At 42.7% G+C, this 25,591-nt stretch overlaps 1 protein-coding gene across 3 annotated transcripts in view; it reads left to right on the top strand.

The window, feature by feature from the left end:
• Positions 1-25,591, top strand: part of LOC121530679 (netrin receptor UNC5D-like) — a 302,006-nt gene that overhangs the window by 199,661 nt on the left and 76,754 nt on the right. For all 3 annotated transcript variants that reach the window (XM_041835831.2, XM_041835832.2, XM_041835830.2), the window contains exons 2-4: positions 5,437-5,652; positions 21,252-21,395; positions 22,177-22,280. In XM_041835831.2, coding sequence (XP_041691765.1) covers positions 5,437-5,652; positions 21,252-21,395; positions 22,177-22,280 — 464 coding nt within the window. The remainder of the gene's footprint in view (positions 1-5,436; positions 5,653-21,251; positions 21,396-22,176; positions 22,281-25,591) is intronic.

Here is a 25,591-nt window from a genome sequence, read left to right as displayed (position 1 = left end):
GGTTACATGCCAACAGATTGGACTTCAGTTGTACGACCTCATTCTCCATTTCAATCGAGTGGGTAGTGACCCCAAGGAATCCTCTCATCTTTCTGTCAGACCATATGTCTACCGTGACAGATGCGGTCAGCTTGTGCCATCTGATCTTTGAGTTTTGTCTGCCTGTCGGCAACCAGGTTGTCAATCTTGGCGCTTACGGTTCTGCGACACACTGGGCCGTATTTGCTATCAAACAATGACAAAAAGTGACGAAAGCTCTTGTGTTCAATGATGGATAGGGGCATGTTGCAATCCACAATCAGGTCTGACATTATGGAATTGGTGATAGCTTTTTGCTGTGGATGGTTTGTGTTGTACAGTTGACCAGAGCGTGTCTCTATGAATTGGGAGATGTGAGGCTGATGAGGGTCACTGCTGATTGTCTTGCTCTTCTGGTATTCATCAAAGCTATAAAATACTACTATTTGTTCATTTGTTTTATATGATGGAGATGATCAAATATCCACCTCACCATAATTTTTTGTTGAATTCATGAGTGAGCATAACGTTAAGAAAACTGATATTATTCAATAGGTAATTGTCTGTATTTACATAAACTTTTTTAAATGTTTTAATAGTAGGCCTACATAGGGATGTCAAAAACAAAACAACAATCTAAATGTGCTGTCCACTTTGGACACATGGTAGGGGGAGCCATTGCAAGCTAGCTAGCTAACGTTGGTAAGTTCCAGAACATTACCTCACGTTAGCTAGCTCACACAGCAATTAAATTCTTATTTTCTTTATGTTTTACACACTGCAGTCATTTTTTTCGCCACCACCACGTAGTCTGTGAAACCGAATGAAACGATTTTTGGGAAAGATCCAGTTGATGCCATGATGATTACAGACTAACGTCAGAGATACTGTATATAATGACGAGATGGTCTTGTCTCCGCCCTTAACAATGGGAATCGTTGTCCCAAAGGCGCGAAGGAAGGCGGTCTGCTTATCGTTCTGCTTATCGCTGTATTCCCACGTGGACAGATTGATGGCAGTGGACCCTCTCGCTTCGCCTCTTTCTCTCTGCTAGCGTTGACAGATAGTTTGAGTGACATCGAGAAATGTCAAATTCGAGTCAAGTGTTGTTTTCCCATTCCCGCCCACTGGGTGCGCGTTGAGAGGTCTGTGGAGGTTGGTTGGCTAATAACAGAAGGTGATGCGACAGGAGGTTAGAGGATGAGAGGAGGGTGATGCCCTTTCGGGATGGGGAAATCTAAACAAGTCTCCCAAGTCTCTCGAGTCATACAGCTCAAGGTCCAGTTAAGTCACGAGTCATAGATGCTCAATTCGAAGTCGAGTGGCAAGTTATTTTGTTTTTTTGCCAAGTCTCAAGTCGCAAAATGTATGACTCGAGTAGTACTAGAGTCACGTGACTAGAGTCCACATCTCTGTAAAAGGGTGATTTTTCTATACACTTGTCAATGGTGGATGAAAAGGATTATGATGATAGTTTTGCCATAACTCACTATTCCAATAAATGACCTGCAAACTAAGCTGATGAGTGAAGGTAGGCCTGGTTTGACACAACCACAGACTAAGGAAAGGGAGTAGTTCATAGACACAACATGTACTTACTTCCCCACTTGTTGTGATACATGGACAAAGAGATAAAAGGCTGGGGGGGAAATATCATAGGAGTAAATATGGGGATTTTCCACTCACGTGCTGTATAAAAATAGTTAATGATTTCGTCCCATTGTGTTCTCTTATTTTATGGTAGAACAAAATGGCTGCCTGAAAAGGAGCACTTGTTTGCCATTTGAGAGGAGGACAAGCAAAGGCATCAGTAACATAGAAATGTACAATCTGTCAGGAATCAATTTTACATAGGATGTGTCAGTATTGGCCCCGCTGCCTTTCAGGTTTGGAGTAATGAATTAATTCTACAGGTTGTATACCCCCTTCCCCCTCCAACCCACCTCATGTAGCAGAAATAACATAATTTAATTTTCTGCTTGAAACAATTTTCAACTTGTCACTCAATGATCTGGGAAGATTACGGGTTAGTGTGTCTCCGTCTCTTTTGTGCTTGCCTGATTCTTTCTGTCTCTGTCCATCCTTCATAACTACATTGTCACTTGTTTTTTAAGGTCTTCTTCTAGGTCTGTCTAGGAAACATATGGTCAAAAGCATAATTGATTTATGCATTGCGAGAATATGTGCTTGGATTCGTTCCTGTACTCAACAACATAACAATGTGAAACTAATGTTTTTTTTTCAAGGTTCTTGAACATAACACAGTTACATAATAGTTTTTCTGAGAGAGTTTACTCTTATACTTTAATTCATCAATTTCTTTGTCAAAACTACGGCAACCTACACATTTGTATTTTTCCCTTTATAAAATACAAATTTGGTGCTCAAGGCCTTTATGACTGCAGTCAATAATGACAGAATTGTCTTGGCAAACTGTGTGCGACAAGTCGTGAGAATGTAGTCCAAAAGGCCTTGCAAAATCCTATCTCAAAGTCCAGGGTAATTTCTGAAAGTATGAACCCCAATCTGGCCTTGAATTGAGTCCTGGACTCAGATGTTTTGTTGTGTGTTTACACTATAATCTGTGTATTTACTGCATTTGGTGAGTGCACTATAGCACTATAGCATTCATTGATTTATCTATTAGACACAACCACATTTGTGGTGGTAGAAAGTGGGGCTGGGTGATTAGATTTCAGTGGACAAAATTGGATTTGATGGTGGACATAATAGCTTTCATGGGCTTTTACGGTACAGCTCTGAATGGCTTAACCATATCATCCTTGATGGGATTGAGGTTTAATTCTGGGATTAGCCCAGTGATGACGTCCTGTTCCTCCTTATTGTTCTGGGCCCAGTAGTAGAGGGCTGTCCTGAACTAGAGGCTTCACATGAAGAGTCCACAACTTTGCCTAAAATGACACCCTATTCCCTTTATAGCCCATAGATCGAAAGTAGTGCACTAAAAGGGAATACTGTGAAGGGAATACAGTAGGGTGCCATTTGGGAATGCATCCCAGATCTACAGTGAGGGAAATAAGTATTTGATCCCCTGCTGATTTTGTATGTTTGCCCACTAACAAATAAATGATCAGTCTAATATTTTAATGGTAGGTTTATTTGAACAGTGAGAGTAGTTTCTTGTAGTTGGCCACCAGGTTTGCACACATCTCAGGAGGGATTTTGTCCCACTCCTCTTTGCAGATCTTCTCCAAGTCATTAAGGTTTCGAGGCTGATGTTTGGCAACTCAAACCTTCAGCTCCCTCAACAGATTTTCTATGGGATTAAGGTCTGGAGACTGGCTAGGCCACTCCAGGACCTTAATGTGCTTCTTCTTGAGCCACTCCTTTGTTGCCTTGGCTGTGTGTGTTGGGTCATTGTCATGCTGGAATGCCCATCCATGACCCATTTTCAATGCCCTGGCTGAGGGAAGGAGGTTCTCACCCAAGATTTGACAGTACATGGCCCTCTCAATCAGAAAGATTTCTGGCTCCCAGGTGTCTTTTATACAGGTAACGAGCTGAGATTAGGAGCACACTCTTAAAGGGAGTGCTCCTAATCGCAGCTCGTTACCTGTATAAAGGACACCTGTCCACAGAAGCAATCAATCAATCAGATTCCAAACTCTCCACCATGGCCAAGAACAAAGAGCTCTCCAAGGATGTCAGGGACAAGATTGTAGACCTACACATGGCTGGAATGGGCTACAAGACCATCGCCAAGCAGCTTGGTGAGAAGGTGACAACAGTTGGTGCGATTATTCGCAAATGGAAGAAACACAAAAGACCTGTCAATCTCTGGGGCTCCATGCAAGATCTCACCTCGTGGAGTTGCAATGATCATGAGAACGATGAGGAATCAGCCCAGAACTACACGGGAGGATCTTGTCAATGATCTCAAGGCATCTGGGACCATAGTCACCAAGAAAACAATTGGTAACACACTACACCGTGAAGGACTGAAATCCTGCAGCGCCCGCAAGGTCCCCCTGCTCAAGAAAGCACATATACAGGCCCGTCTGAAGTTTGCAATGAACATCTGAATGATTCAGAGGAGAACTGAGTGTTGTGGTCAGATGAGACCAAAATTGAGCTCTTTGGCATCAACTCAACTCGCCGTGTTTGGAGGAGGAGGAATGCGCCTCCCGAGTGGCGCAGTGGTCTAAGGCACTGCATCGCAGTGCTAGCTGTGCCACTAGAGATCCTGGTTTGAATCCAGGCTCTGTTGTAGCCGGCCGCGACCGGGAGACCCAGGGGGCGTCGCACAATTGGCCCAGCGTCGTCCAGGGTAGGGGAGGGAATGGCCGGCAGGGATGTAGCTCAGTTGGTAGAGCATGGCGTTTGCAATGCCAGGGTTGTGGGTTCGATTCCCACATATGAAAAATAAATAAAATGAATGTATGCACTCACTAACTGTAAGTCGCTCTGGATAAGAGCGTCTGCTAAAAATGACGTTGATTATACGTCATTTATAGACTGATCATGTCTTTGTCAGTGGGCAAACGTACAAAATCAGCAGGGGATCAAATACTTTTTCCCCTCATTGTATCTTGAACTAAAAACCCATCTAATATTGTGTAGCCTTGTTGTTAGATCAATGTTTCCCTCCCTCTCTATTAAATCAATGAGGAACTATAAGGTAGAATGACAGTCAAACATGTGCCAGCTGCTTGCTGAACTGACTTGAATGAATAACCTGATTTATGAATTGTGCGCTCAAGTAGGGACATATTGGGCATATTGGCATCTTCACAAAGACATTCTTTGCACAAAGAGGAGGGCTTGCGGCGGAGATAAGATGCAGTCCAGCTCAACAGTCACAGTGCTAGTAATCAGTCCTCTCCCAATGCCTCTGTGCTTGGTGGTCTATTCTGATTTCATTCATCCACAAATTTCTCTGAAAAGACTGATTTCGACTAGATTTGAAGAGAATTGCTGAAGTTGTTATTGTATTCTTCTTTTCTGTCCATTTTAGCTTGCGATGAATGAGAAATGCAAACATTGTCCGCAGGGAATTACAGATTTTCAATATGAACATGGAGTATAGTGAATCCAAATACTGCCTCAGTATGTGAAAGATCATTTGTTCCTATAGACCCCAAGTTAAGTGACACTTTTTTGCCTCTTTGAGAAACATAATTTTTCCAAGCATCATTTAATTCTAGGACACATCATAGAAGAGTAGTTTGAATTACTTTCCTTTAGCTCAAAATATTAGCGAATAGCTTAACATATCTATCAGCGCTGGGTTTTGTTTTGAATATCAGTCATGGTCACCCAGAAGAACACCGCATTGGTTGCTCTTTGGGGATTTAGGCTGGGTATCCATAAAGCACTTTGTGACAACTGCTGATCTGAAAAAGGTTTGTCAAATAAATACATTTGATTAGATAGTTAAATCAGTCTCTCTCTTTGCAGGAGCCACAGGTGACATCCTTCCAGACTCCCTACCGTCAGTCCCAGGTACCCTGCCTCACTTCATGAAGGAGCCAGAAGATGCCTACATCATCAAGAGCAACCCAATCAAGCTGCTGTGTCGGGCTGTGCCTGCCCTTCAGATCTTCTTCAAGTGTAATGGAGAATGGGTGCACCAGAATGAACATGTGTCCCGGGAGTACATGGATCAGAACACTGGTAAGAAGTCAGAGATCCTATAATCCAAGGGTATTCAAATCCTACCCTGGAGGACTGGAGTACTGCTGGTTTTCTGTTCTTACCTGATAATTCATTGCAACCATCTTGTGTCCCAGGCCTAAATCAGTCCCTGATTAGAGGGGAAGAATGAAAAAAAGCAGTGGAACTGGCTTCGAGGACCGCAGTTGAATTTGAGGGCTATAATCCCATAGTTTTCCTATTTTCTATAGTTCTATGTGATATTTTACTCTGTAAGAAGCATCATCACTATCATCTCCCAGTCTAACTACTGCATAGTGAGAGGGGATCTGGATTCACTGTGACCATGTGTGGGATCATGGGCTTGCAATCAACACTGCATATTTGTTTTGGGAAATTATGACATTATGTGAATATGATAATCTTCGACTTGATACAGTACTGTACATGTAGCATACATATTGTTACTACAGATACTTTTCAGTCTATAGGCAGTTGTCTTTTTTTTTATGTTTCCAAAGACAGTTAAAGTTAAGCAACAATTAGGCCACCAGAGATCAGAAAACATTTAATAGATTTTTTTTTTTTACTACATATTCTATCCGTCACCCGAAACCTGCAAAAAACACTCCACCTTGCCCTCATAACGTCAACAGGTAATTTGTGAAGTTGTGTTGAAGTTATCACGTTGCGTGATATAAAGGAGATGGTATGTTCAGCCCAATTAAGCCCCATCAGGCTGGTGTCAGAGAGGGACGTGCAGAACAGACTAGGTTTGGGTCACAAATGGCACCCTATTTCCTATATAGTGCACTACTTTTGACCTGGGCCCACAGTGCACTATGTAGGGAATAGGGTACAATTTTGGATGCAGCCTATAGAGCAGGTTGTGTTGATTAGAAGCCTTCACTTTAGTTCTGTTTCCTGAAGGGCTTTCTGGAAGAACACAACTGATGTGACACCTCGTCTGGAATGTGCTCTGATTAGTGGCTTCTCAAAAGGGGAAGGAGTCTTTCTGGTATTCATGAAGGTCCCTCTGCAGAAAAGCCTGTTTAATTGCTTCTGGGAGTTCAGTTATTGTGCGATTGCTGTTCTGTGAAATTGCTGTGTGACTGATAATGGGGGGAAATAAAAGTCAGAACTTTGATTATTTTTGCTCTGTGTGAGTCAGGCAGTACATGGGAAAAGTATTAGGGAAAAGTTCACTGTTTGGGTTTTATTAACAAACTTGCTTTATGCTACGTCCAATGGTTAGCAAGAGGCAACCTAATTTATTTATTTCAGAGATCAGAATGGAGCATTATCTAACAACAACAAAAAGTGAAGTGCCTGATGTTCTTTTTTAAGTGGAAGGAGCCAAAAATCTGATGCTGAATGCTGAATTATTGTCATCAAATTAAATTATTTATTTCTAAAATGGATTCCATGAGCTCCAAACCAAGCACTGTATTTTTATAATTGTATGCAAATTACCAAAATAAAGGGAATATCACCCATTGCACTGGGATTGGCGGTGAAAGGTTGTTCTTATGAGAGGTTAAACTACCTGTACATGTAGAGAGGGTCTGACAACCTATTGACCAATCAATGTCTGTTAACTCCACAATAAAGTTCCTAGCTAAACCCATGGGGTAATTCTTTGTCATGTTAACGGTACCATAATGGCTCATATTGCTTATTTCATAAGGTTATAAACTTGATATTATCCTTTCAATTTCATAGAGCCAATGTGTTGTTTTCCTACTGTAAAGGAAGTATGGTCTTTGTAAACCCTGAGTAGATCAGGTCTGATGTAGGATTTGAAAGCAGTTTTGTATTCATTAACTCGGTTCATACTTGTTCAGCTCATCTGCATTCTCACGTGAATAACCGTCTGCTCGTTGAGCTCCCTCCAGACGGAGCACCGCCTCCCCACATGGTACACCTAACACATTATCTTCACAATTTCACAGATTCTGATTCAAGAACGCCCAGTGTAAAAAATAAATAAAAAAGTTATTCCTTTTTACCTCGCTCTGCCTTTAAGCTATATTCGGGGAACGGTTTTTTACCTTTTTTACCTTCTCCTGCACTTAACCGCCTGCAGTGTTGCCTTGCCTAGGCTATAAAACCAATGGGTTCTGCATCAGAAGGAGGCCCGGGTGGATTTGCAATTAAAAGAGCCTGGCTGAGATTGTCCTGTCCTCATCTCACCTGCTGCATAGCCAGCTAGGTGTATATCAGCACTAAACTCATAACCACCACTGATAACAACATGCTCAACACTGCTTTGTCCTGCTCTGGTAATGGACAGCCAAATTGTGTATTGGATTAGGCCAAGCTAATCAAAGCAGCAGATCTATGAAGAATGGGATGTTATTGATTAGGACATGGGCCTTCAATGCCACCGAGAGCACCGTGATGATAACATCTCTTATTTACCAAACAGGCTGATGAATCACAGCCACAGATAAGAGGCGCTACAATGCCCTTGAGTTAACCAGACTGAGGCACAGGGAGGAGAGCGGAGAGGAGAGCTCAGAGGAGAGGAGGGGAGAAGAGAGGACAGGGGAGGGGAGAGGAGAAACTCAGAGTTGGTCACAGACTAAAGACAGTCAGCGAGTTGAAGTAGTAAGCTGAGAATGTTCTGTCACTAAGTGCTGCTCATGGGACTTTTCCTTTCCATTAACCTTCCTACCTCTAAGGAAAATCAACTTATCTGACACAATTTGTCCATGTTTAAATGTCTATGGTAATATCAGCAGGCTAGGTATTTCTCAAAGCAGTGAGAATTCAGTTCAGACCGCACTGTTGTTTTAAACCATGGTATGGAGTGTGTTGACTAGAGATAACCACAGACAGCTGTGCTGAGGCCTCTGGAATGAGGCAGGGTGTTTTCAACCTGTCAGTAATTGATTTTTTGATAGGGTCAACATGCCTATACATAATTGAACAGCGGAGAGATTACTGGGAAAAGCAATGTCACAGTGGCCTCCGATTTACATTGAGCGCTGCAAGCGATAATGTGTTCTTATAGGTTTAAAATGGATAAATGATTGGATTGGGATGCTCTCTCCATATTTACCTGAGCCATTTGCTTAATTCCCTATATTAATTCCCTATTCTTGTCAATGGCTTACCACTAAGAGTGGAGAGCATTGTCATCTTGAAGACCTTACTGCCTCAATGAATTGGGGGAATACGCACCAGGTTCTGTGTCAGGGAAATATTGGTCCCCTGGGTGTTTGTTTGGTGGAAACTGGTCCACTCCCTCCCATATGTCTGAGACTAGCGAATCATCACTTGGCTCACAGGGTTTCCTGTCCCAAATGGCACCCTATTTAGTGCACTACTTTTGACCAGGAGCAATAGGGCTCTGCAAAAGTAGTGCACTATATAGGTAATAGGGTGCCATTTGGGACTACTGGAGGAAGGAGCAATCTACAAGGAGGACATATCCTCAATACTGATTAGTTAAAGCAGCCTGTGTAGCTATGTGTAGGGAATCATAATACATGTGTTCCAAGGAGAAACTATTCATCATGGTTTGTTCTGAGATACAGTGCCTTCAGAAAGTATTCATACCCCTTGACTTTTTCCACATTTTGTTGTTGCAGCCTGAATTTAAAATTGATTAAATTGAGATGTCACTGGCCTACACAATACCCCATAAGTGGAATTATTTTGACAAATGAATTACAAATGAAAAGCTGAAATGTCTTCAGTCAATAAGTGTTAAACCCCTTTGTTATGGAAAGCCTAAATAAGTTCAGGAGTGAAAATGTGCTTAACAAGTCACATAATAAGTTGCTTGGACTCACTCTGTGTGCAATACTAGTGTTTAACATTATTTTTGAATGACTACATAATCTCTGTACTCCGCACATACAATTATCTGTAAGGTCTCTCAGTCGAGCAGGGAATTTCAAACAAAGATTCAACTACAAATACCAGGGAGGTTTTCCAATGCCTCGCAAAGAAGGGCACCTATTGGTAGATGGGTAAAAACAAAAAAGCAGACATTGAATATCCCTTTGAGCATGGTGAAGTTATTACTTCCACTTTGGATGGTGTATCAATACACCCAGTCACTACAAAGATACAGGCGTCCTTCCTAGCTAAGTTGCTGGAAAGGAAGAACATCGCTCCTGGATTTCACCATGAGGCCAATGGTGACTTTAAAACAGTTAGAGTTTAATGGCTGTGATAGGAGAAAAGTGAGGATGGCTCAACAACACTGTAGTTACTCCACAATACTAACCAAAATGACAGAGGGAAAAGAAGGAAGCCTGTACAGAATAAAAATATTTCAAAACATGCATCCTGTTTGCAATAATTTACTGGAGTAAAACTGCAAAAATTTGGAAAATAAATTAACGTTGTGTCCTGAATACAAAGCGTTATGTTTGGGGCAAATCCAATACATCACTGACTACCACTCTTCATATTTTCAAGCATGGTGGTGGCTGCATCATGTTATAGGTATGCTTGTCATCGGAATAGAGCTAAGCACAGGCAAAATCCTAGAGGAAAACCTGGTTCATTTTGCTTTCTTACAGACACTGGGAGATGAATTCACCTTTCAGCAGGAAAATAACCTAAAACACAAGGACAAATCTACACTGGGGTTGCTTACCAAGATGACATTGAATGTTCCAGAGTGGCCTAGTTAAATTTGACTTAAATCTACTTAAATCTATGGCAAGACTTAAATGGCTGTCTAGCAATGATCAACAACCAACTTGACAGAGCTTGAAGAATTTTACAATCCAGGTGTGCAAAGCTCTTAGAGACTTACCCAGAAAGACATACAGCTGTAATCGATGTAAAAGGTGATTCATACATGTATTGACTCAGGGGTGTGAATACTTGTGTAAATGAAATATTTCTGTATTTCATTTTCAATAAATTTGTCATTATGGGGTATTGTGTGTAGATGGGTGAAAAAAAAGTATAGATTTAATCACATTTTAATTCAGTCTGTAATACAACAATTTGGAATATGTCAAGGGGTATGAATACTTTCTGAAGGCACTATGTATTTATGATGTTATGGATGGACTGCTTCTTTGTATTTGAATTTATTAAGGATCCCCGTTAGCAGTTGCCAAGGCAGCAGCTACTCTTCCTGGGGTCCAGCAACATTAAGGCATACAATTTAAAATATTACATGACATTACATTTCATAACACTTTTCACAACATATTAAGTGTGTTCCCTCAGGCCACTACTCTACAACCACATATCTACAATACAAAATCCATGTGTGTGTAGAGTGCGTGTCTTATGCGTGTGTCTGTGCCTGTGTGTGTGTGTGTGTGTGTGTCTCTTAACAGTCCCCGCTGTTCCTTAAGATGTATTTTTTATCTGTTTTTAACTGATTCTACTGCTTGCATCAGTTAACAGCATCATGGAATTCTAATCCACATCAGGTAAGATCTATGCTTCCCTCTACCATCTTTTGTGTTTTTAATTAAGCTGGAATCCTCAGTTGCTACATCTAATTTTTGATTTATAAATTAATTATACCTATTTGATTTTTGAAGAATATAGCTTATTAACTGTCGTACCCCCATCAAAACCCTAAATATAAGCTTGTTTTACTCCAGTGTTTGTGAACAATGTAAATGTAAACACATTTTATAGCCTCGAAACATGGTTAAAACTATAATTTTGATATCACGTATGGTAGATCCTTGCATTCATAGCTCTGTCTATTAAGTTGATAGTAGTTACATTTCTCCATGCCCATCCCTCAGCATTTTACCAAAACAGAGGCAGGATTTCTGCTTTGTTATTGTTTAAATTAAGGATTCTAACTTTAACCTAGTTTAAATCTCCTTCTTTCTCAGGGGTAAATAGTCGATATGCTGAAGGGAATCACACACAAATGGGCACCATATAGACCCTTGTATTGCATTAGGATTCAATGCCCAAGGATTAGAGAAAAATCACTGACCTTTCTTGTTGAGTCTGTGCATAGTGAATGTTATCGTTGGTGAGCAGTGAGCAGAGAAAGTTGTTGCTTTCTCCTACATAGATTGGAGGCACATGGAGAGTGGCAGGTCCTGACCGGCCTGGGCACTATGGGGGAAGAGAGGCCTGAGAAAAGCAGATAAACAACCCCGGTGGTCTGACACACCTGCCAGGAAACCCGGCTGCATCTAATTCCCTGACCATGTTACCTTCCCTCTGTCCTCGTTCACTTCCCTTCATGGATCTCACTGAGACAACTGGGTTGGTGTAAGCAATAGCTCCCCTAGCACCTAGTTGTACACCATATTAGTTTCACATAATATCCAGTCCTATCAGATCAGTGAAGGAGTGTAAATGAGGGCAGATGGAAGGGAGCACATTTCTGGAATGAGACACAGGAGAGTCCAGGGGAACAACAGCTGCATGTGACCAGCAAAAAGGCAACATACAGGCAGCAATCGGGAAGCAAACATTCAGTGACACTATGCTTCCCTCTCAGCTGGGGCCTAAGCCTCACCGCACACTCAACCCTCCTATATCATGAGTGTTGCAATGCTTTTGCCACTCTGTAATGGCCACTAAAGTGAGAATTGATGTTATCTTTGCCCCAGGGTTCCTTCGTGACACCGTTAATGGGGTTGTTAACTGAATGTGCCCAGACAATACAATACACCTCACACACATACCGTACCTGTACAGCATAGGCTCCTTAGAGGGGTTAAATAAATGTCTCTCTCGAGATGATTTTATTTGGTCTTACCTCAGGTTTCAGCTAGTCCGGTGCCGGAGGGCTGTGTTGTAAATGTCTACTTTTTTTATTACCGAAAAAGGAGCTTTACATTTTTTGTTTTGATTACTATTCTGTTTTGGCTTCCATGTCAGGCAGGACTGGGTGTATTGGGGTCTGTGTTATACAGAGGGGTCTGAAATTATTGACACTCTTGATAAAGATGAGCAAAAATGACTGTATAAAATAAATTAATCAAATACTGAGATATATTGTAATTAAAATACTGACCTATCCACCACTTGTGTGCATGGCCAAAGAGTAATATTTTCATGTCATCTGACCAAAGCACCGGTTCCAATCCAAGTGCCAACGCAAACTTCAGGCGTTTGTTGGACGACTCGAAAATAGAGCTCTTTACCACGCACACCAATGAAACCCTTCTTCCATCGCCAACAGACAACAGTATGACATTGCTTATCACTTTCCTTATCCACGCACAGATGGAGACAAAAAAAACATGCAAACTTCTCTTCCAATATTTCCTGTATGAGTGGGTGCAGTTTTAGTTATCGTTCCCCTATTGCAGTACAATGCCTTTTTTATAGGTCTACTTGCTAATTATTTCTGCTTATAATGCCGTGGATCCAAAAAAGCTATTAGTGGTCTGTGTTTATTTTTGCCAGACTTGATTTCATTTAAATTGGATATTATTTTGTTGTAAAGAGGTATAGAAGAGCGTTGGCTATGTCAGTGTAGTTGTTACACAGTGATCATTGGGCCTAATGCCTGTGGCAGACAAAGGCCTCGTCTGGATATACTGTAGCTGCCTCTCTCTGCAACGGGAAATTAAAATGGTGCATTGTCAAGTAAATATGTCCCCAAATGCAGGAAAACATTCTGTAACATACAGGAACTCGAGTCCTTCTGTTCACCCGACCTAGAATATCTCACAATCAAATGCAGACCGTATTATCTCCCAAGAAAATTTTCTTCAGTTATAGTCACGGCCGTGTATATCCCCCCCTCAAGCCAATACCACGACGGCCCTCAAAGAACTTCACTGGACCTTATGCAAACTGGAAACCATATATCCTGAGGCTGCATTTATTGTAGCCAGGGATTTTAACAAAACAAATTTGAGGACTAGGCTGCCGAAGTTCTATCAACATATCGACTGTTGTACTCACGCTGCCAAGATCCTCAACCATTACTATTCGATCTTCCGGGATGGTTATAAGGCCCTACCCCACCCTCCTTTCGGCAAATCTGACCACGACTCCATTTTGCTTCTCCCTTCCTATAGGCAGAAACTCAAACAGTAAGTACCAATGCTAAGGACTATTCAATGCTGGTCTGACCAATCGGAATCCACACTGCAAGATTGTTTTGATCACGCGGACTGGGATATGTTCCGGGTAGCTTCCGAAAATAATTTAGAAGAATACACTGAAACGTTGACTGAGTTTATCAGGAAGTGTATAGGTGATGTTGTGCCCACTGTGACTTTTAAAAACCTACCCTAACCAGAAACCGTGGATAGATGGCAGCATTCGTGCAAATCTGAAAGCGCGAACCACCACATTCAACCATGGCAAGGTGACTGGGAATATGGCAGAATACAAACAGTGTAGCTACTCACTCCGCAAGGCAATTATACTGGCAAAACATCAGTATAGAGACAAAGTGGAGTCGCAATTCAACGGCTCAGAAAAAAGACGAATGTGGCAGGGTCTACAGGCAATCACGGACTACAAAAGGATATCAGCTACGTCGCCAACACCGACGTCTCGCTTCCAGACAAGCTAAACACCTTCGCCCGCTTTGAGGATAACACAGTGCCACTGACGAGGCCCACTACCAAGGACTGTGGCCTCTCCTTCTCCATGGCCGACGTGATTAAGACATTTAAGCATGTTAACCCCCGCAAGGCTGCCGGCCCAGACGGCATCCCTAGCCGTGTCCTCAGAGCATGCGCAGACCAGCTGGCTGGTGTGTTTATGGACATATTCAATCTCTCCCTTTCCCAGTCTGCTGTTCCCACATGCTTCAAGATGGCCACCATTGTTCCTGTACCCAAGAAAGCAAAGGTAACTGAACTAAATGACTATTGCCCTGTAGCACTCACCTCTGTCATCATGAAGTACTTTGAGAGACTAGTCAAGGATCATATTACCTCTACCTTACCTGTCACCCTAGACCCACTTAAATTTGCTTACTGCCCCAATAGATCCACAGAAGATGCAATCGCCATCACACTGCCCTATCCCATCTGGACAAGAGGAATACCTATGTAAGAATGCTGTTCATTGACTATAGCTCAGCATTCAACACCATAGTACCCTCCAAGCTCATCATTAAGCTCGAGGCCCTGGGTCTGAACCCGCCCTGTGCAACTGGGTCCTGGACTTCCTGACGGGCCGCCCCCAGGTGGTGAAGGTAGGAAACAACATCTCCACTTCGCTGATCCTCAACACTGGGGCCCCAAAAGTGTGCGTGCTCACCTATACTCCCTGTTCACCCATGACTGCGTGGCCAAGCATGCCTCCAACTCAATGATCAAGTTTGCAGACGACACAACAGTAGTAGGCTTGATTACCAACAATGACGAGACCGCCTACAGGGAGGAGGTGAGGGCTCTGGGAGTGTGGTGCCAGGAAAATAACATCTCACTCAACATCATCAAAACAAAGGAGATGATTGTGGACTTCAGGAAACGGCAGATGGTGCACCCCCTTATCCACATCGACGGGACCGCAGTGAAGAAGGTGGAAAGCTTCAAGTTCCTTGGCGTACACATCACCAACAAACTGAAATGGTCCACCCACGCAGACAGTGTGGTGAAGAAGGCGCAACAGAGCCTCTTCAACCTCAGGAGGCTGAAGAAATTCGGTTTAGCACCTAAAACCCTCACAAGCTTTTACAGATGCACAATTGAGACCATCCTGTCAGGCTGTATCACCGCCTGGTACGGCAACTGCACCGCCCGCAACCGCAGGGCTCTCCAGAGGGTGGTGTGGTCTTTCGAACGCATTACCGTGGGCAAACTACCCACCCTCCAGGACACATACAGCGCCCGATGTCACAGGAAGGCCAAAAAGATCATCAAGGACATCAAATCAAATCAAATCAAATTGTATTGGTCACATGCGCCGAATACAACAGGTGCAGACATTACAGTGAAATGCTTGCTTACAGCCCTTAACCAACAGTGCATTTATTTTTAACAAAAAAAGTAAAAATAAAACAACAACAAAAAAAGTGTTGAGAAAAAAAAGAGCAGAAGTAAAATAAAATAACAGTAGGAAGGCTATATATACAGGGGGGTACCGTTGCAGAGTCAATGTGCGGGGGCACCGGCTAGTTGAGGTAGTTGAGGTAATATGTACATGTGGGTAGAGTTAAAGTGACTATGCATAAATAATTAACAGAGTAGCAGCAGCGTAAAAAGGATGGGGTGGGGGGGCAGTGCAAATAGTCCGGGTAGCTATGATTAGCTGTTCAGGAGTCTTATGGCTTGGGGGTAGAAGCTGTTGAGAAGTCTTTTGGACCTAGACTTGGCACTCTGGTACCGCTTGCCGTGCGGTAGCAGAGAGAACAGTCTATGACTAGGGTGGCTGGAGTCTTTGACAATTTTGAGGGCCTTCCTCTGACACCGCCTGGTATAGAGGTCCTGGATGGCAGGAAGCTTGGCCCCAGTGATGTACTGGGCCGTACGCACTACCCTCTGTAGTGCCTTGCGGTCGGAGGCCAAGCAGTTGCCATACCAGGCGGTGATGCAACCAGTCAGGATGCTCTCGATGGTGCAGCTGTAGAATTTTTTGAGGAACTGAGGACCCATGCCAAATCTTTTCAGTCTCCTGAGGGGGAATAGGCTTTGTCGTGCCCTCTTCACGACTGTCTTGGTGTGTTTGGACCATGATAGTTCGTTGGTGATGTGGACACCAAGGAACTTGAAGCTCTCAACCTGTTCCACTTCAGCCCCGTCGATGAGAATGTGGGCGTGCTCAGTCCTCTTTTTTTCAACCACCCAAGCCACTGCCTGTTCATTCCGCTATCATCCAGAAGGCGAGGTCAGTACAGGTGCATCAAAGCTGGGACCGAGAAAATGAAAAACAGCTTCTATCTCAAGGCCATCAGACTGTTAAATAGCCATCACAAGCACATTAGAGGCTGCTGCTGACAATTGAAATCACTGGCCAATTTAAGAAATGGAACACTAGTCACTTTAATAATGTTTACATATCTTGCACTACTCATCTCATATGTATATACTGCATTCTATTCTATAATATTCTACTGTATCTTAGTCCATGCCGCTCTGTCATTGCTTGTCCATATCTGTATATATTCTTAAATCCCATTACTTACTAGTTTTGTGTGTATTGGGTATATGTTGTGAAATTGTTAGATATTACTTGTTAGATATTACTGCACTGTTGGAGCTAGAAGCACAAGCATTTCACTACACCCGCTATAACATCTGCTAAGCACGTGTATGTGACAAATAACATTTGATTTGATTTGATGAATGAAATATTTTGTCTAGCAGACATGATATATATGTGTGTGTGTGTGTGCATGCTCATTTCTGTCTGAGTGGTTAGAGTGTGTGTATGTGGGCTGAGAATAAAGGGTATATGATTTCGTAATGGATGTTCTGGATTAATAATGTGATAAGTGCCCCTGTCATTGTTTTAGATGGCCGTTTTTTAGAGCAGTACCTGCCTTTTTATGATCATCCTTTATTTGTGGTTTGCATTGAGTATGACATGAATGTGCTAATGCTGTTTCTCTCCTCAGCTGAGAGGTCTTTTGTCCTTAATTGCGCCCAAAGTGTTCACATGTACCATAGCTGCCTTGGTAGACTGGGATACACACCCGCACACATCTCACACATCCACCCACCCACACACACGATCAACCTCACTGCAGTAAGTCAGAACTCCTTAAAGTGCAACTGAATGCAAAAAAATATTTTCTCTGGTTGAAAACGGCCTATCTGGCATCTATATTACTCAAACATTTATTCCAGTGCCAAAATGAAATAAAAAGTCTAAGTAAGATAATTTGGGTCATAAAGTCAGTATATTCCAAAACAGAGTTTTGTGAGATTTGGGTAACTGAGGTCGCCATGACTTAAATGAGGGTTAGGTTTTGATTTAAATCCTGCCCACACGGGACAACTGCCTGGCACAGTCTAATCATGGCTGGCAGTAATCAAATCATCCTGATCACAGCTGCCCGGTGTGCTACAGTGCAAGCTATCCAATTGCTCACCAGAATCAACCTACAACCCGCCCATTTATTTACAGACAGCCTGGAGCGCCTCGGATTTATTTAGACAACAATATATACAAGACATCGTCGCAAATGTTATGTTGAAAGAACAATAGTTTTTTTCTAAACGGCTTGGGTTTTCTCCAACTCAAACATCATCACACTCATGAGCTAACGTTGGCATGACACACAACTTTCCATTCAAAGATGGCTACATTTAGAAAGCAGGAAATGCAGTACGCGCAAAGCATGGGATTCCCTGACCAATCACGTTCACACTGTCAAGAGGGACAAAAAAACATTACTGCTGGGATATGATATAGCAAACATAACACACCCACATCGAACCATACCCCCAAGACACAAATCTAGTTCTTGTTAATGAGCACCGGAAAAGCCCAGGTGGAATCTGTAAATTCGGCCCCTCTTTAATGTGGTAGATATAGATGATGGTTAAAATGATTGCGGTAAGATATGGTCAAATACATCACCCTACTTGTCTCTTATTTATGTGGTCAAAACTTATTGAAAGCAACAAGATTTCTACACACCCGTTTTTTATGCCAACCTTGTGAACAACTTTAGCAGGAAGCAGAAAGACTGGTGTTGACAGAGGCCAGTAACAGTCTCTCTGAGGGTGGTAGGGTGTGTTAAAAGGGAATGCTCAGTGGAGACATCAACATGCTAGCACACTGTGCAGGTGAAGTAGTGATGGCTAGTGCACTCCAGAGGACCTTTGACTTTGTACTACCCACCACCAAAGAGCCTTACAGGGGATTCTGGAAGTGAAGTGTAGCTCAGTCTAAAGGCTTCTTTGCAACTGCACCACAGGGAGACCCAGGGAAGACTCAGACCTGTAGGAGGCAGGCATTGATGGGAATGGTAGTGGTTTGAAACACTACAGATAATTGTCTATGTAGAATATATTATGAAGAATAATCAGGTGAGCCAATGCAAGCCATGTGCCAGTATATAGATATATCCTTCTTCCAAATCTCACCTGCTGTTTCACGATGATCCAAACCCTCTGAAATTGAAGTGGGATCCAGCCTCTCTCTATGCCCTTCCCGTTGTCCAACTCAATAAGCTGAGCCATGGCAAGGCAACAGAGCAAAGCCATAGGGAGAGCAGATTAGCCTTGCTTTGTCCCTTCCAACTTGGCTCACACCACCCTAACCTCCATTCTCATTTTTAAAAAAGCCAATAGCCATGGCTTAAGTCTCTCTCTCTCTCTCTCTCTCTCTGTCTCTTGCTCTGTCTGTCTCTCTCTCTCTGTCTCTCTCTGTCTGTCTGTCTGTCTGTCTGTCTGTCTGTCTGTCTGTCTGTCTGTCTGTCTGTCTGTCTGTCTCTCTCTGTCTCTCTGTCTCTCTGTCTCTCTGTCTCTCTGTCTCTGTGTCTCTCTCTCGCTCTTTCTCTTTCTCTTTCTCTTTCTCTTTCTCTTTCTCTTTGTCTCTGTCTGTCTCTGTGTGTGTATAATTCTGCCTTTTGGATGGCTTAGTCACTGGGAGAGCCACTTGGATAAAGAATAAGTGGGGTGGAAGAAATCAGAGGTTTAGTTTAATAAGTCCTGTCAATGGTGTTCTGCCTGTAAACAAATAGGGGTGACAGATGACAGAGTGTCGAAGCTTGGGCCTGTCTCTCAGGCACACCACCTGTCCTGGACGGTTAGTCCTCAAGGAAATGTGCCTCTCAGAGAGATGCCAGAGAGTGCAGGACCTGCCAGCTCTCATTAGCATATTGCTCACAGTGTTTCTTTTTGGGGGGGATTATGTGCAGTCATTAGTCATGATTTTCTCTCCTGTCTCTTCACCCCACTCTGTCAATTGCCAAATCTCCGCAGGGGAATTATGAATTATGTTTGTTTCACTAAGTGAAGTGCTGGTTGGCTGTAGTAGTGATTATTTTTTTTGTTCATCTCCAGAGAGGCATGCTCCATGTGTTCCAGTAGAATTCAAATTTGTTTGGAGTATAGCAGGGGACCGAGTACCAACAACAACTTTGCTATAAAATCTGTTTGGAGACTAACAGGCAGCTGAGTTTGTTTGTTAACATCATCCATACACTACTTTACTCACAACCTCAACATAATGTAGGCTAGCTGATTTGGTTCTGAGTGGCATGATTTATTCCTATACATACAGCTGACCTTTAAATATGTCTCCTGTTCTGTATCTTCAAGCAACAGGACATGGACATGTTCCTGCTGCTATTCAGTGTGGTGTTTAATTGTTATGAAATGCAATACATGTTTTTTCTGTCCCAAGCCTCACACAATACATATTTTCTTTAATCCTGTGTTTGGGAGGGCTGCAGGCTATTGAGGCTCTGAAAATGAGGAAAGAAACATGACAGGTCCCTAATCCCATGGCTCAGATTAAAAATGGAAGCCTTTATCAATACAGAACTATATAACAGGTCTCTGCAAAGATTTCAGCTGGGGAGTTTTGCGCTGTGGCGCTAAGAGGATTTCAGAGGGTACGGACACGTTTTTAATGTGCTTGTTCAAAAAATTTGCTGCATTTGAATTGTGGTTGCTATGCTTGTGTAACTATAGTTTATACTATGTGTTATTGTGTCAGGGTAACTGTTACCTCAGAGTTTTCCAACTCCAGTCCTCCAGTACCCCCAACATTACATATTTGTGTTGTGGCCCCGGACAAGGACACCTGATTCTAATTTTAAACTAATCATCAAGCCCTTGACAAGTTGAATCAGGTGAGTTTGTTCGGGCTATAACAAAAATGTGTGCTGTTGCGGGTACTGGAGGACCGGAGTTGGGAGACAGTGCTGTACATAGAGTATAATTTTGAAGCAGGTCTGATGTGAAGCTTGTTAGTGGGGATGATGATGATGTGCTAGCCCAGGGTTTCCCAACCCCTGTCCTTAGGGCACACCTGATGAACTGGTACACCTGATTAAATTAGTCAACTAATCCACAAGCCATTGATTAATTGAATCAGATGTGCCAGTTTAGGGTTAAACCAAAAATGTTAAACATCTGTGGGAGCCCGAGGAGAGGGTTGGGAAACCCTGCTCTAGCTAAGTTTTTTTGTTTGTTAGCAGTATTAGGCCTCACACACAACAGAATCCCTTAAGTGAGTCTTGGAAGGCTGCCTATTTAATCTGTGATGCACTTTCAATATTTAAGCAGAGAGCAAGAGGACGGGGAGAACATAACCACATTAGGCACACACTGATTAGGGCAGAGTGTCAGGCCTCCTAAAAGCCTAATGTATTTTTACCACACTTGAAAAACGATTGATTAGTACTACCAGACAGCTGTGTGTGTGTGTGTGTGGTAAATATTTGATCCGGTCCCATTCCACTCTCCCTTAAAGACAACATTTTGTTAAGATCTCTCAACTTCAGTTAGCACACTCTAAGCACTCCAAGGACTGAGCACCAGAGGTCCTGTATATGTTCTCGGTACATTGTTTCTTTCTCCAAAGAACACTTGATCCAGACAGTAAATTACTTACTGGCTGTTTTTTATTTAAATAACACTTGATCCAGACAGTAAAATCACTTACTGGCTGTTGCATTATTTAAATAACACTTGATGCAGATAGTAACCTCGCTTACTGGCTGTTTCTTTATTTAAATAACACTTGATCCAGACAGTAACCTCCCTTACTGGCTGTTTCTTACCCCCATGCAGGGCTGAAGGTGCGTGAGGTGTTGATCAACGTGTCCCGTCAGCAGGTGGAGGACTTTCACGGCCCAGAGGACTACTGGTGTCTGTGTGTGGCCTGGAGCCACCTGGGCACCTCCAAGAGCCGGAAGGCCACTGTCCACATCGCATGTGAGTCGCCTACTACAGTACTGTATCACCCATAGCAGTTTTTCCCAATCCTAGTCCTGGGGACCCAAAGGGGTGCACATTTTAGTTTTTGCCCTAGCACTTAGATTATTGATTCAACTAATCAACTCATCATCAAGCCTTTAGTTTAATCAGGTGTGTTAGTGCTAGAGCAAAAATGAAAATGTGCACCCTTTCTTTTTGGTCCCCAGGTCCAGGAAACACTGACCCATAGAACTAGAATGAGTAGAACGGACGTCCCCGTTCAGTTAAATTATGCCATTATGGGTGGACTGGTGTCATTTTGAGTGTCCCCATGAGTTTACCAGTCAAATTGCCATGGTCGGAGACTGAGGTTCTAAGCCTGTTCTACTCATATTTATAAAGCACCACAGTCTCACATTATGGCTAATGGCCAAAACTGCACTGCAGGAGTAGATGGATAGAAAGCAGACGTGCTACTTAGCAAAATAATTATCCCCCATGACATATACTTTTAAGTTTAATGGGCATATTATATTATATATGAATATGTACTCATCAGCCTGTGTAGTCTGTCCTCCAAATGACCTTGGCAACCTGCAGATAGATGGAGTTGGGTTGGAAGAAAGGAAAGGAGACCACCTCCTGGTTCATTCATACCCGTTCCTCACTCCCAAGGTTGATGTCTTGTCCAAACCAAATGCAGGGAGAGTGGCAGTGTCAAGTGGTGTTAGTGATGGGGAGATTGAGGGCAGGCTGGGCTTTGGGTGGACTGACAGCAGGGTGTTATCTCCCTACACAGACCTGAGGAAGAACTTTGAGCAGGACCCCCAGGGGAAGGAAGCTCCAATCAAAGGGATGATCGTGCTGCACTGCCGCCCCCCAGAGGGAGTGCCAGCAGCAGAGGTAAGAACCCAGCTTCCCAGCCCTTAACACTTACGACCCCTCCAACAGTGTGGGAGCCTCTCTGTGTAGGGAAACAGCTTACCTTACACTCCAGGCTGTTGAGAGGCTCTAGAATGGAGCATTTCAACTCTTATACAGCAGGGGGGAAACTATATTTATTCCCAACTGTGTAGTGTCAGCGGTAGGCATGCACTACACACTGTGATGTTTTTATGATGACAGTGTTGTTGTTGTTGGATGCACAGTTAAAAAGAAAAGTACATACAGTATTATTGAAATGCAGTGTCTATAGTTAATCAATATGAACTATAGCTCTGTGGTGCATGTGTGGGTTTAAGTGGATTTTTTGAGTTATGAATGATTCAGCGTGGAAAGGATGGTGGGGTGATGCTAGCCTGGTTTGCGTCCCAAATGGCACCCTATTCGCCATGTAGTGCACTACTTTCAATCAGAGCCTGATGGTCAAAAGTAGTGAACTGTATGGAATAGGGTGCCATTTGGGACGCAAACCAGGCTGAGAACAGCCCAGAGTCTCCCCTCCAGTCCTTTGTCAACATAAATGAACCCAGCCAGAAGTGAATACTGTGTAACACAGAGCAGGCGTTCACAGCTCAGACCATTCCATTGTACAGTACCCACCTCTTCATGAAATATTGAGATTGCAAGTGTAGTGTGAGGTTTTTGGGAGCCTTTTTTCAGCAAGCTGGCTGGCTGGCTGTGGGATGGATGCTGCTCCCGCTCACTCCACTCCCAGCTGTAATAGAATGTGAGTTGGTGGTTTTGATGCAGTGTAAACATCCTTCTGGAGGAACGTGTTCGGAAACTCCTTCGGTCAGCAATGATGTTGAGGCGAGCTTATAGCTCGGAATTGGATACATTTTGCATCATTGTGGCTGAGACCGCTTATATAAGCCTGCGCCTAGCACTTTGGGAGAGGCTGAGATTGTCTCCTAGCTCAGTTCTCTGGCACACTACTTGCATAAGGGAAATGTGACACTGGAGTTACTGCTCTGCTCTCAACTTGGCTCTCCATTTCACTTCTCTCAATTTTTTCAGGCACACATTTTCAAGTGAGGCTTTTAAGTGAGTTGCTTTGAAAACACACTCCATTTTGGCATTTAATTCGCATTCAAATCAGATATATATGGACATTGCAAATGTGCTGAAGCAAAGCGCAAGAAAATACTCTTCATTTTACATTAAAGATTAAGTGTAAGATGTTGTTTATAATTTTCACTTCATAAGGTGTTTCATTAAAATATGAATCCAACTTCAGTCATTCAGGTAACCAAGCACATTAGGAATAGGAGAAGTATACAATGATATATTCCTATCCACCACAAGGATAATAATACATAGCCTACTCGTACCAATTTTTATTTTGTTTGATCTGCCATTATTTTTTGCATTTTAGCACCGAAGCAGCGGTTAGTGAAGTTAACTAAAGTCAAAAATGTGTGAGTATAATTGACTTGGGTTTCATATTTTTTCATCATAACACATTTACTCTTGTATTAAAGAAGTAATTAATATTTGAATGAGGAGTGTGAATATGGGTTACATTTGGACTGGAGCCAACATCAGAGAGCCTTGCATAATGAGCCCATTCTAGGATAATCTGAAAGGAAAGTGTGAAATGAACAGCCAAACTATAAACCACCACACTTAATTTATGGAAATAAAATGAAAGATCTTAATGTGAAATGAAATGTATTGAACTCTCTCAGAAATGGGAACCCAGGCCATGACACACATACTGAACAATTTCAGGTCCGCGTCCCAAGTGGCACCCTAATCCCTAGTGTACTACTTTTGATCAGGGCCCATGGTGCACTATATAAGGAATAGGGTATCAGTTGGGACGCACAAGGTGATAATTCCAAGTGTTTCAAATGTAATTAATCACAAATGGGAGAAAAAAATCCAATTTTAAATCACAGAGAAAAGAACACTGGCGTGCTGCTGTGTGATTATTTGTACTACATGCTACCTCCATTACTGCTTTTGACTAACTTAGCCAATTGAAGTGAAACTGAACAAAACCCACTAAACACAGCTTGTTAAACTCCTAGTTGAGTTCCATTGTGGCAAATAAGAAAGATATTACATTCCACATGTAATTGCCTTCCTTTCATGTTAGTTTCTTCCAAAATGCACAGACTTTACTATTGACATCAAAGTCATTTTAAATGGGTGATGCTATTGATTTACTGTAACTAATTTCAGATTTACTGAAACTAATTTCAGTGAATATGCTACTTTTTGGGCATATAAAGAATACAATGTTAGCCAGCTTGATGTGGAGTATTTGTTGTACTCTGTTGAATTCATGTTTTGGGAAAGGTGCTCTATACTCCTACTTAGCTATACAAAACCATTACACATTCAGCCTTATGTGCTCACTTCGAGGCAAGCAACACTGAACCATGCATGAGAGCACCAGCTGTTCCCGCCAACTTTGATCTCGCTCTCCAATGTCTAAATGACAATCGCCCCGTAGCACACACATCTGTAGCCATGAAATGCTTTTAAATGCTGGCCATGGCACACATCAACAACATCATCCCAGACACCCTGGACCCACTACAATTCACATACCGCCCCAACAGCTCCACAATGACGCAATCTCTATTGCATTCCACACAGCCCTCTCCCACCTGGACAAGAGGAACACCTATGTGAGAATGCTGTTCATTGATTACAGCTCAGCGTTCAACACCATAGTGCCCTCCAAGCTCATCACTAAGCTCAGGACCCTGGGACTGAACACCTCCATCTGCAACTGGATCTTAGACCTCTATACCAGGCTGTGTCAGAGGAACGCTCTAAAAATTGTCAGACTCCAGCCACCTAAGTCATAGAATGTTCTCTCTGCTACCGCACGGCAAATGGTACCGATGCACCAAGTCTGGAACCAACAGGACCCTGAACAGCTTCAACCCCCAAGCCATAAGACTGTAAATAGATAACCAAATAGATACAGGCACTATCTGCATCGATCCTTTTTGCACTAACTCTTTTGACTCATCACTTACGCTACTGTTCATTGTCTATCCTGTTGCCTAGTCACTTTACCCCTACCTATATGTACACTACATGACTAAAAGTATGTGGACACCTGCTCTTCGAACATCTCATTCCAAAATCATGGGCATTAATATGGAATTGGTCCTCCCTTTGCTGCTATAACAGCCTCCACTCTTCTGGGAAGGCTTTCCACTAGATATTGGAACATTGCTGCGGGGACTTGCTGCTGTTAAGCCACAAGCATTAGTGAAGTCGGGCACTGATGTTGGGTGATTAGGCCTGGC

The sequence above is a fragment of the Coregonus clupeaformis genome, chromosome 18, assembly GCF_020615455.1.
Source record: "Coregonus clupeaformis isolate EN_2021a chromosome 18, ASM2061545v1, whole genome shotgun sequence".
NCBI classification, from domain to species: Eukaryota; Metazoa; Chordata; class Actinopteri; order Salmoniformes; family Salmonidae; genus Coregonus; species Coregonus clupeaformis.
The sequence above is the reverse complement of the archived record's forward strand: the minus strand, read 5'-3'. Positions and strand labels throughout refer to the sequence as shown.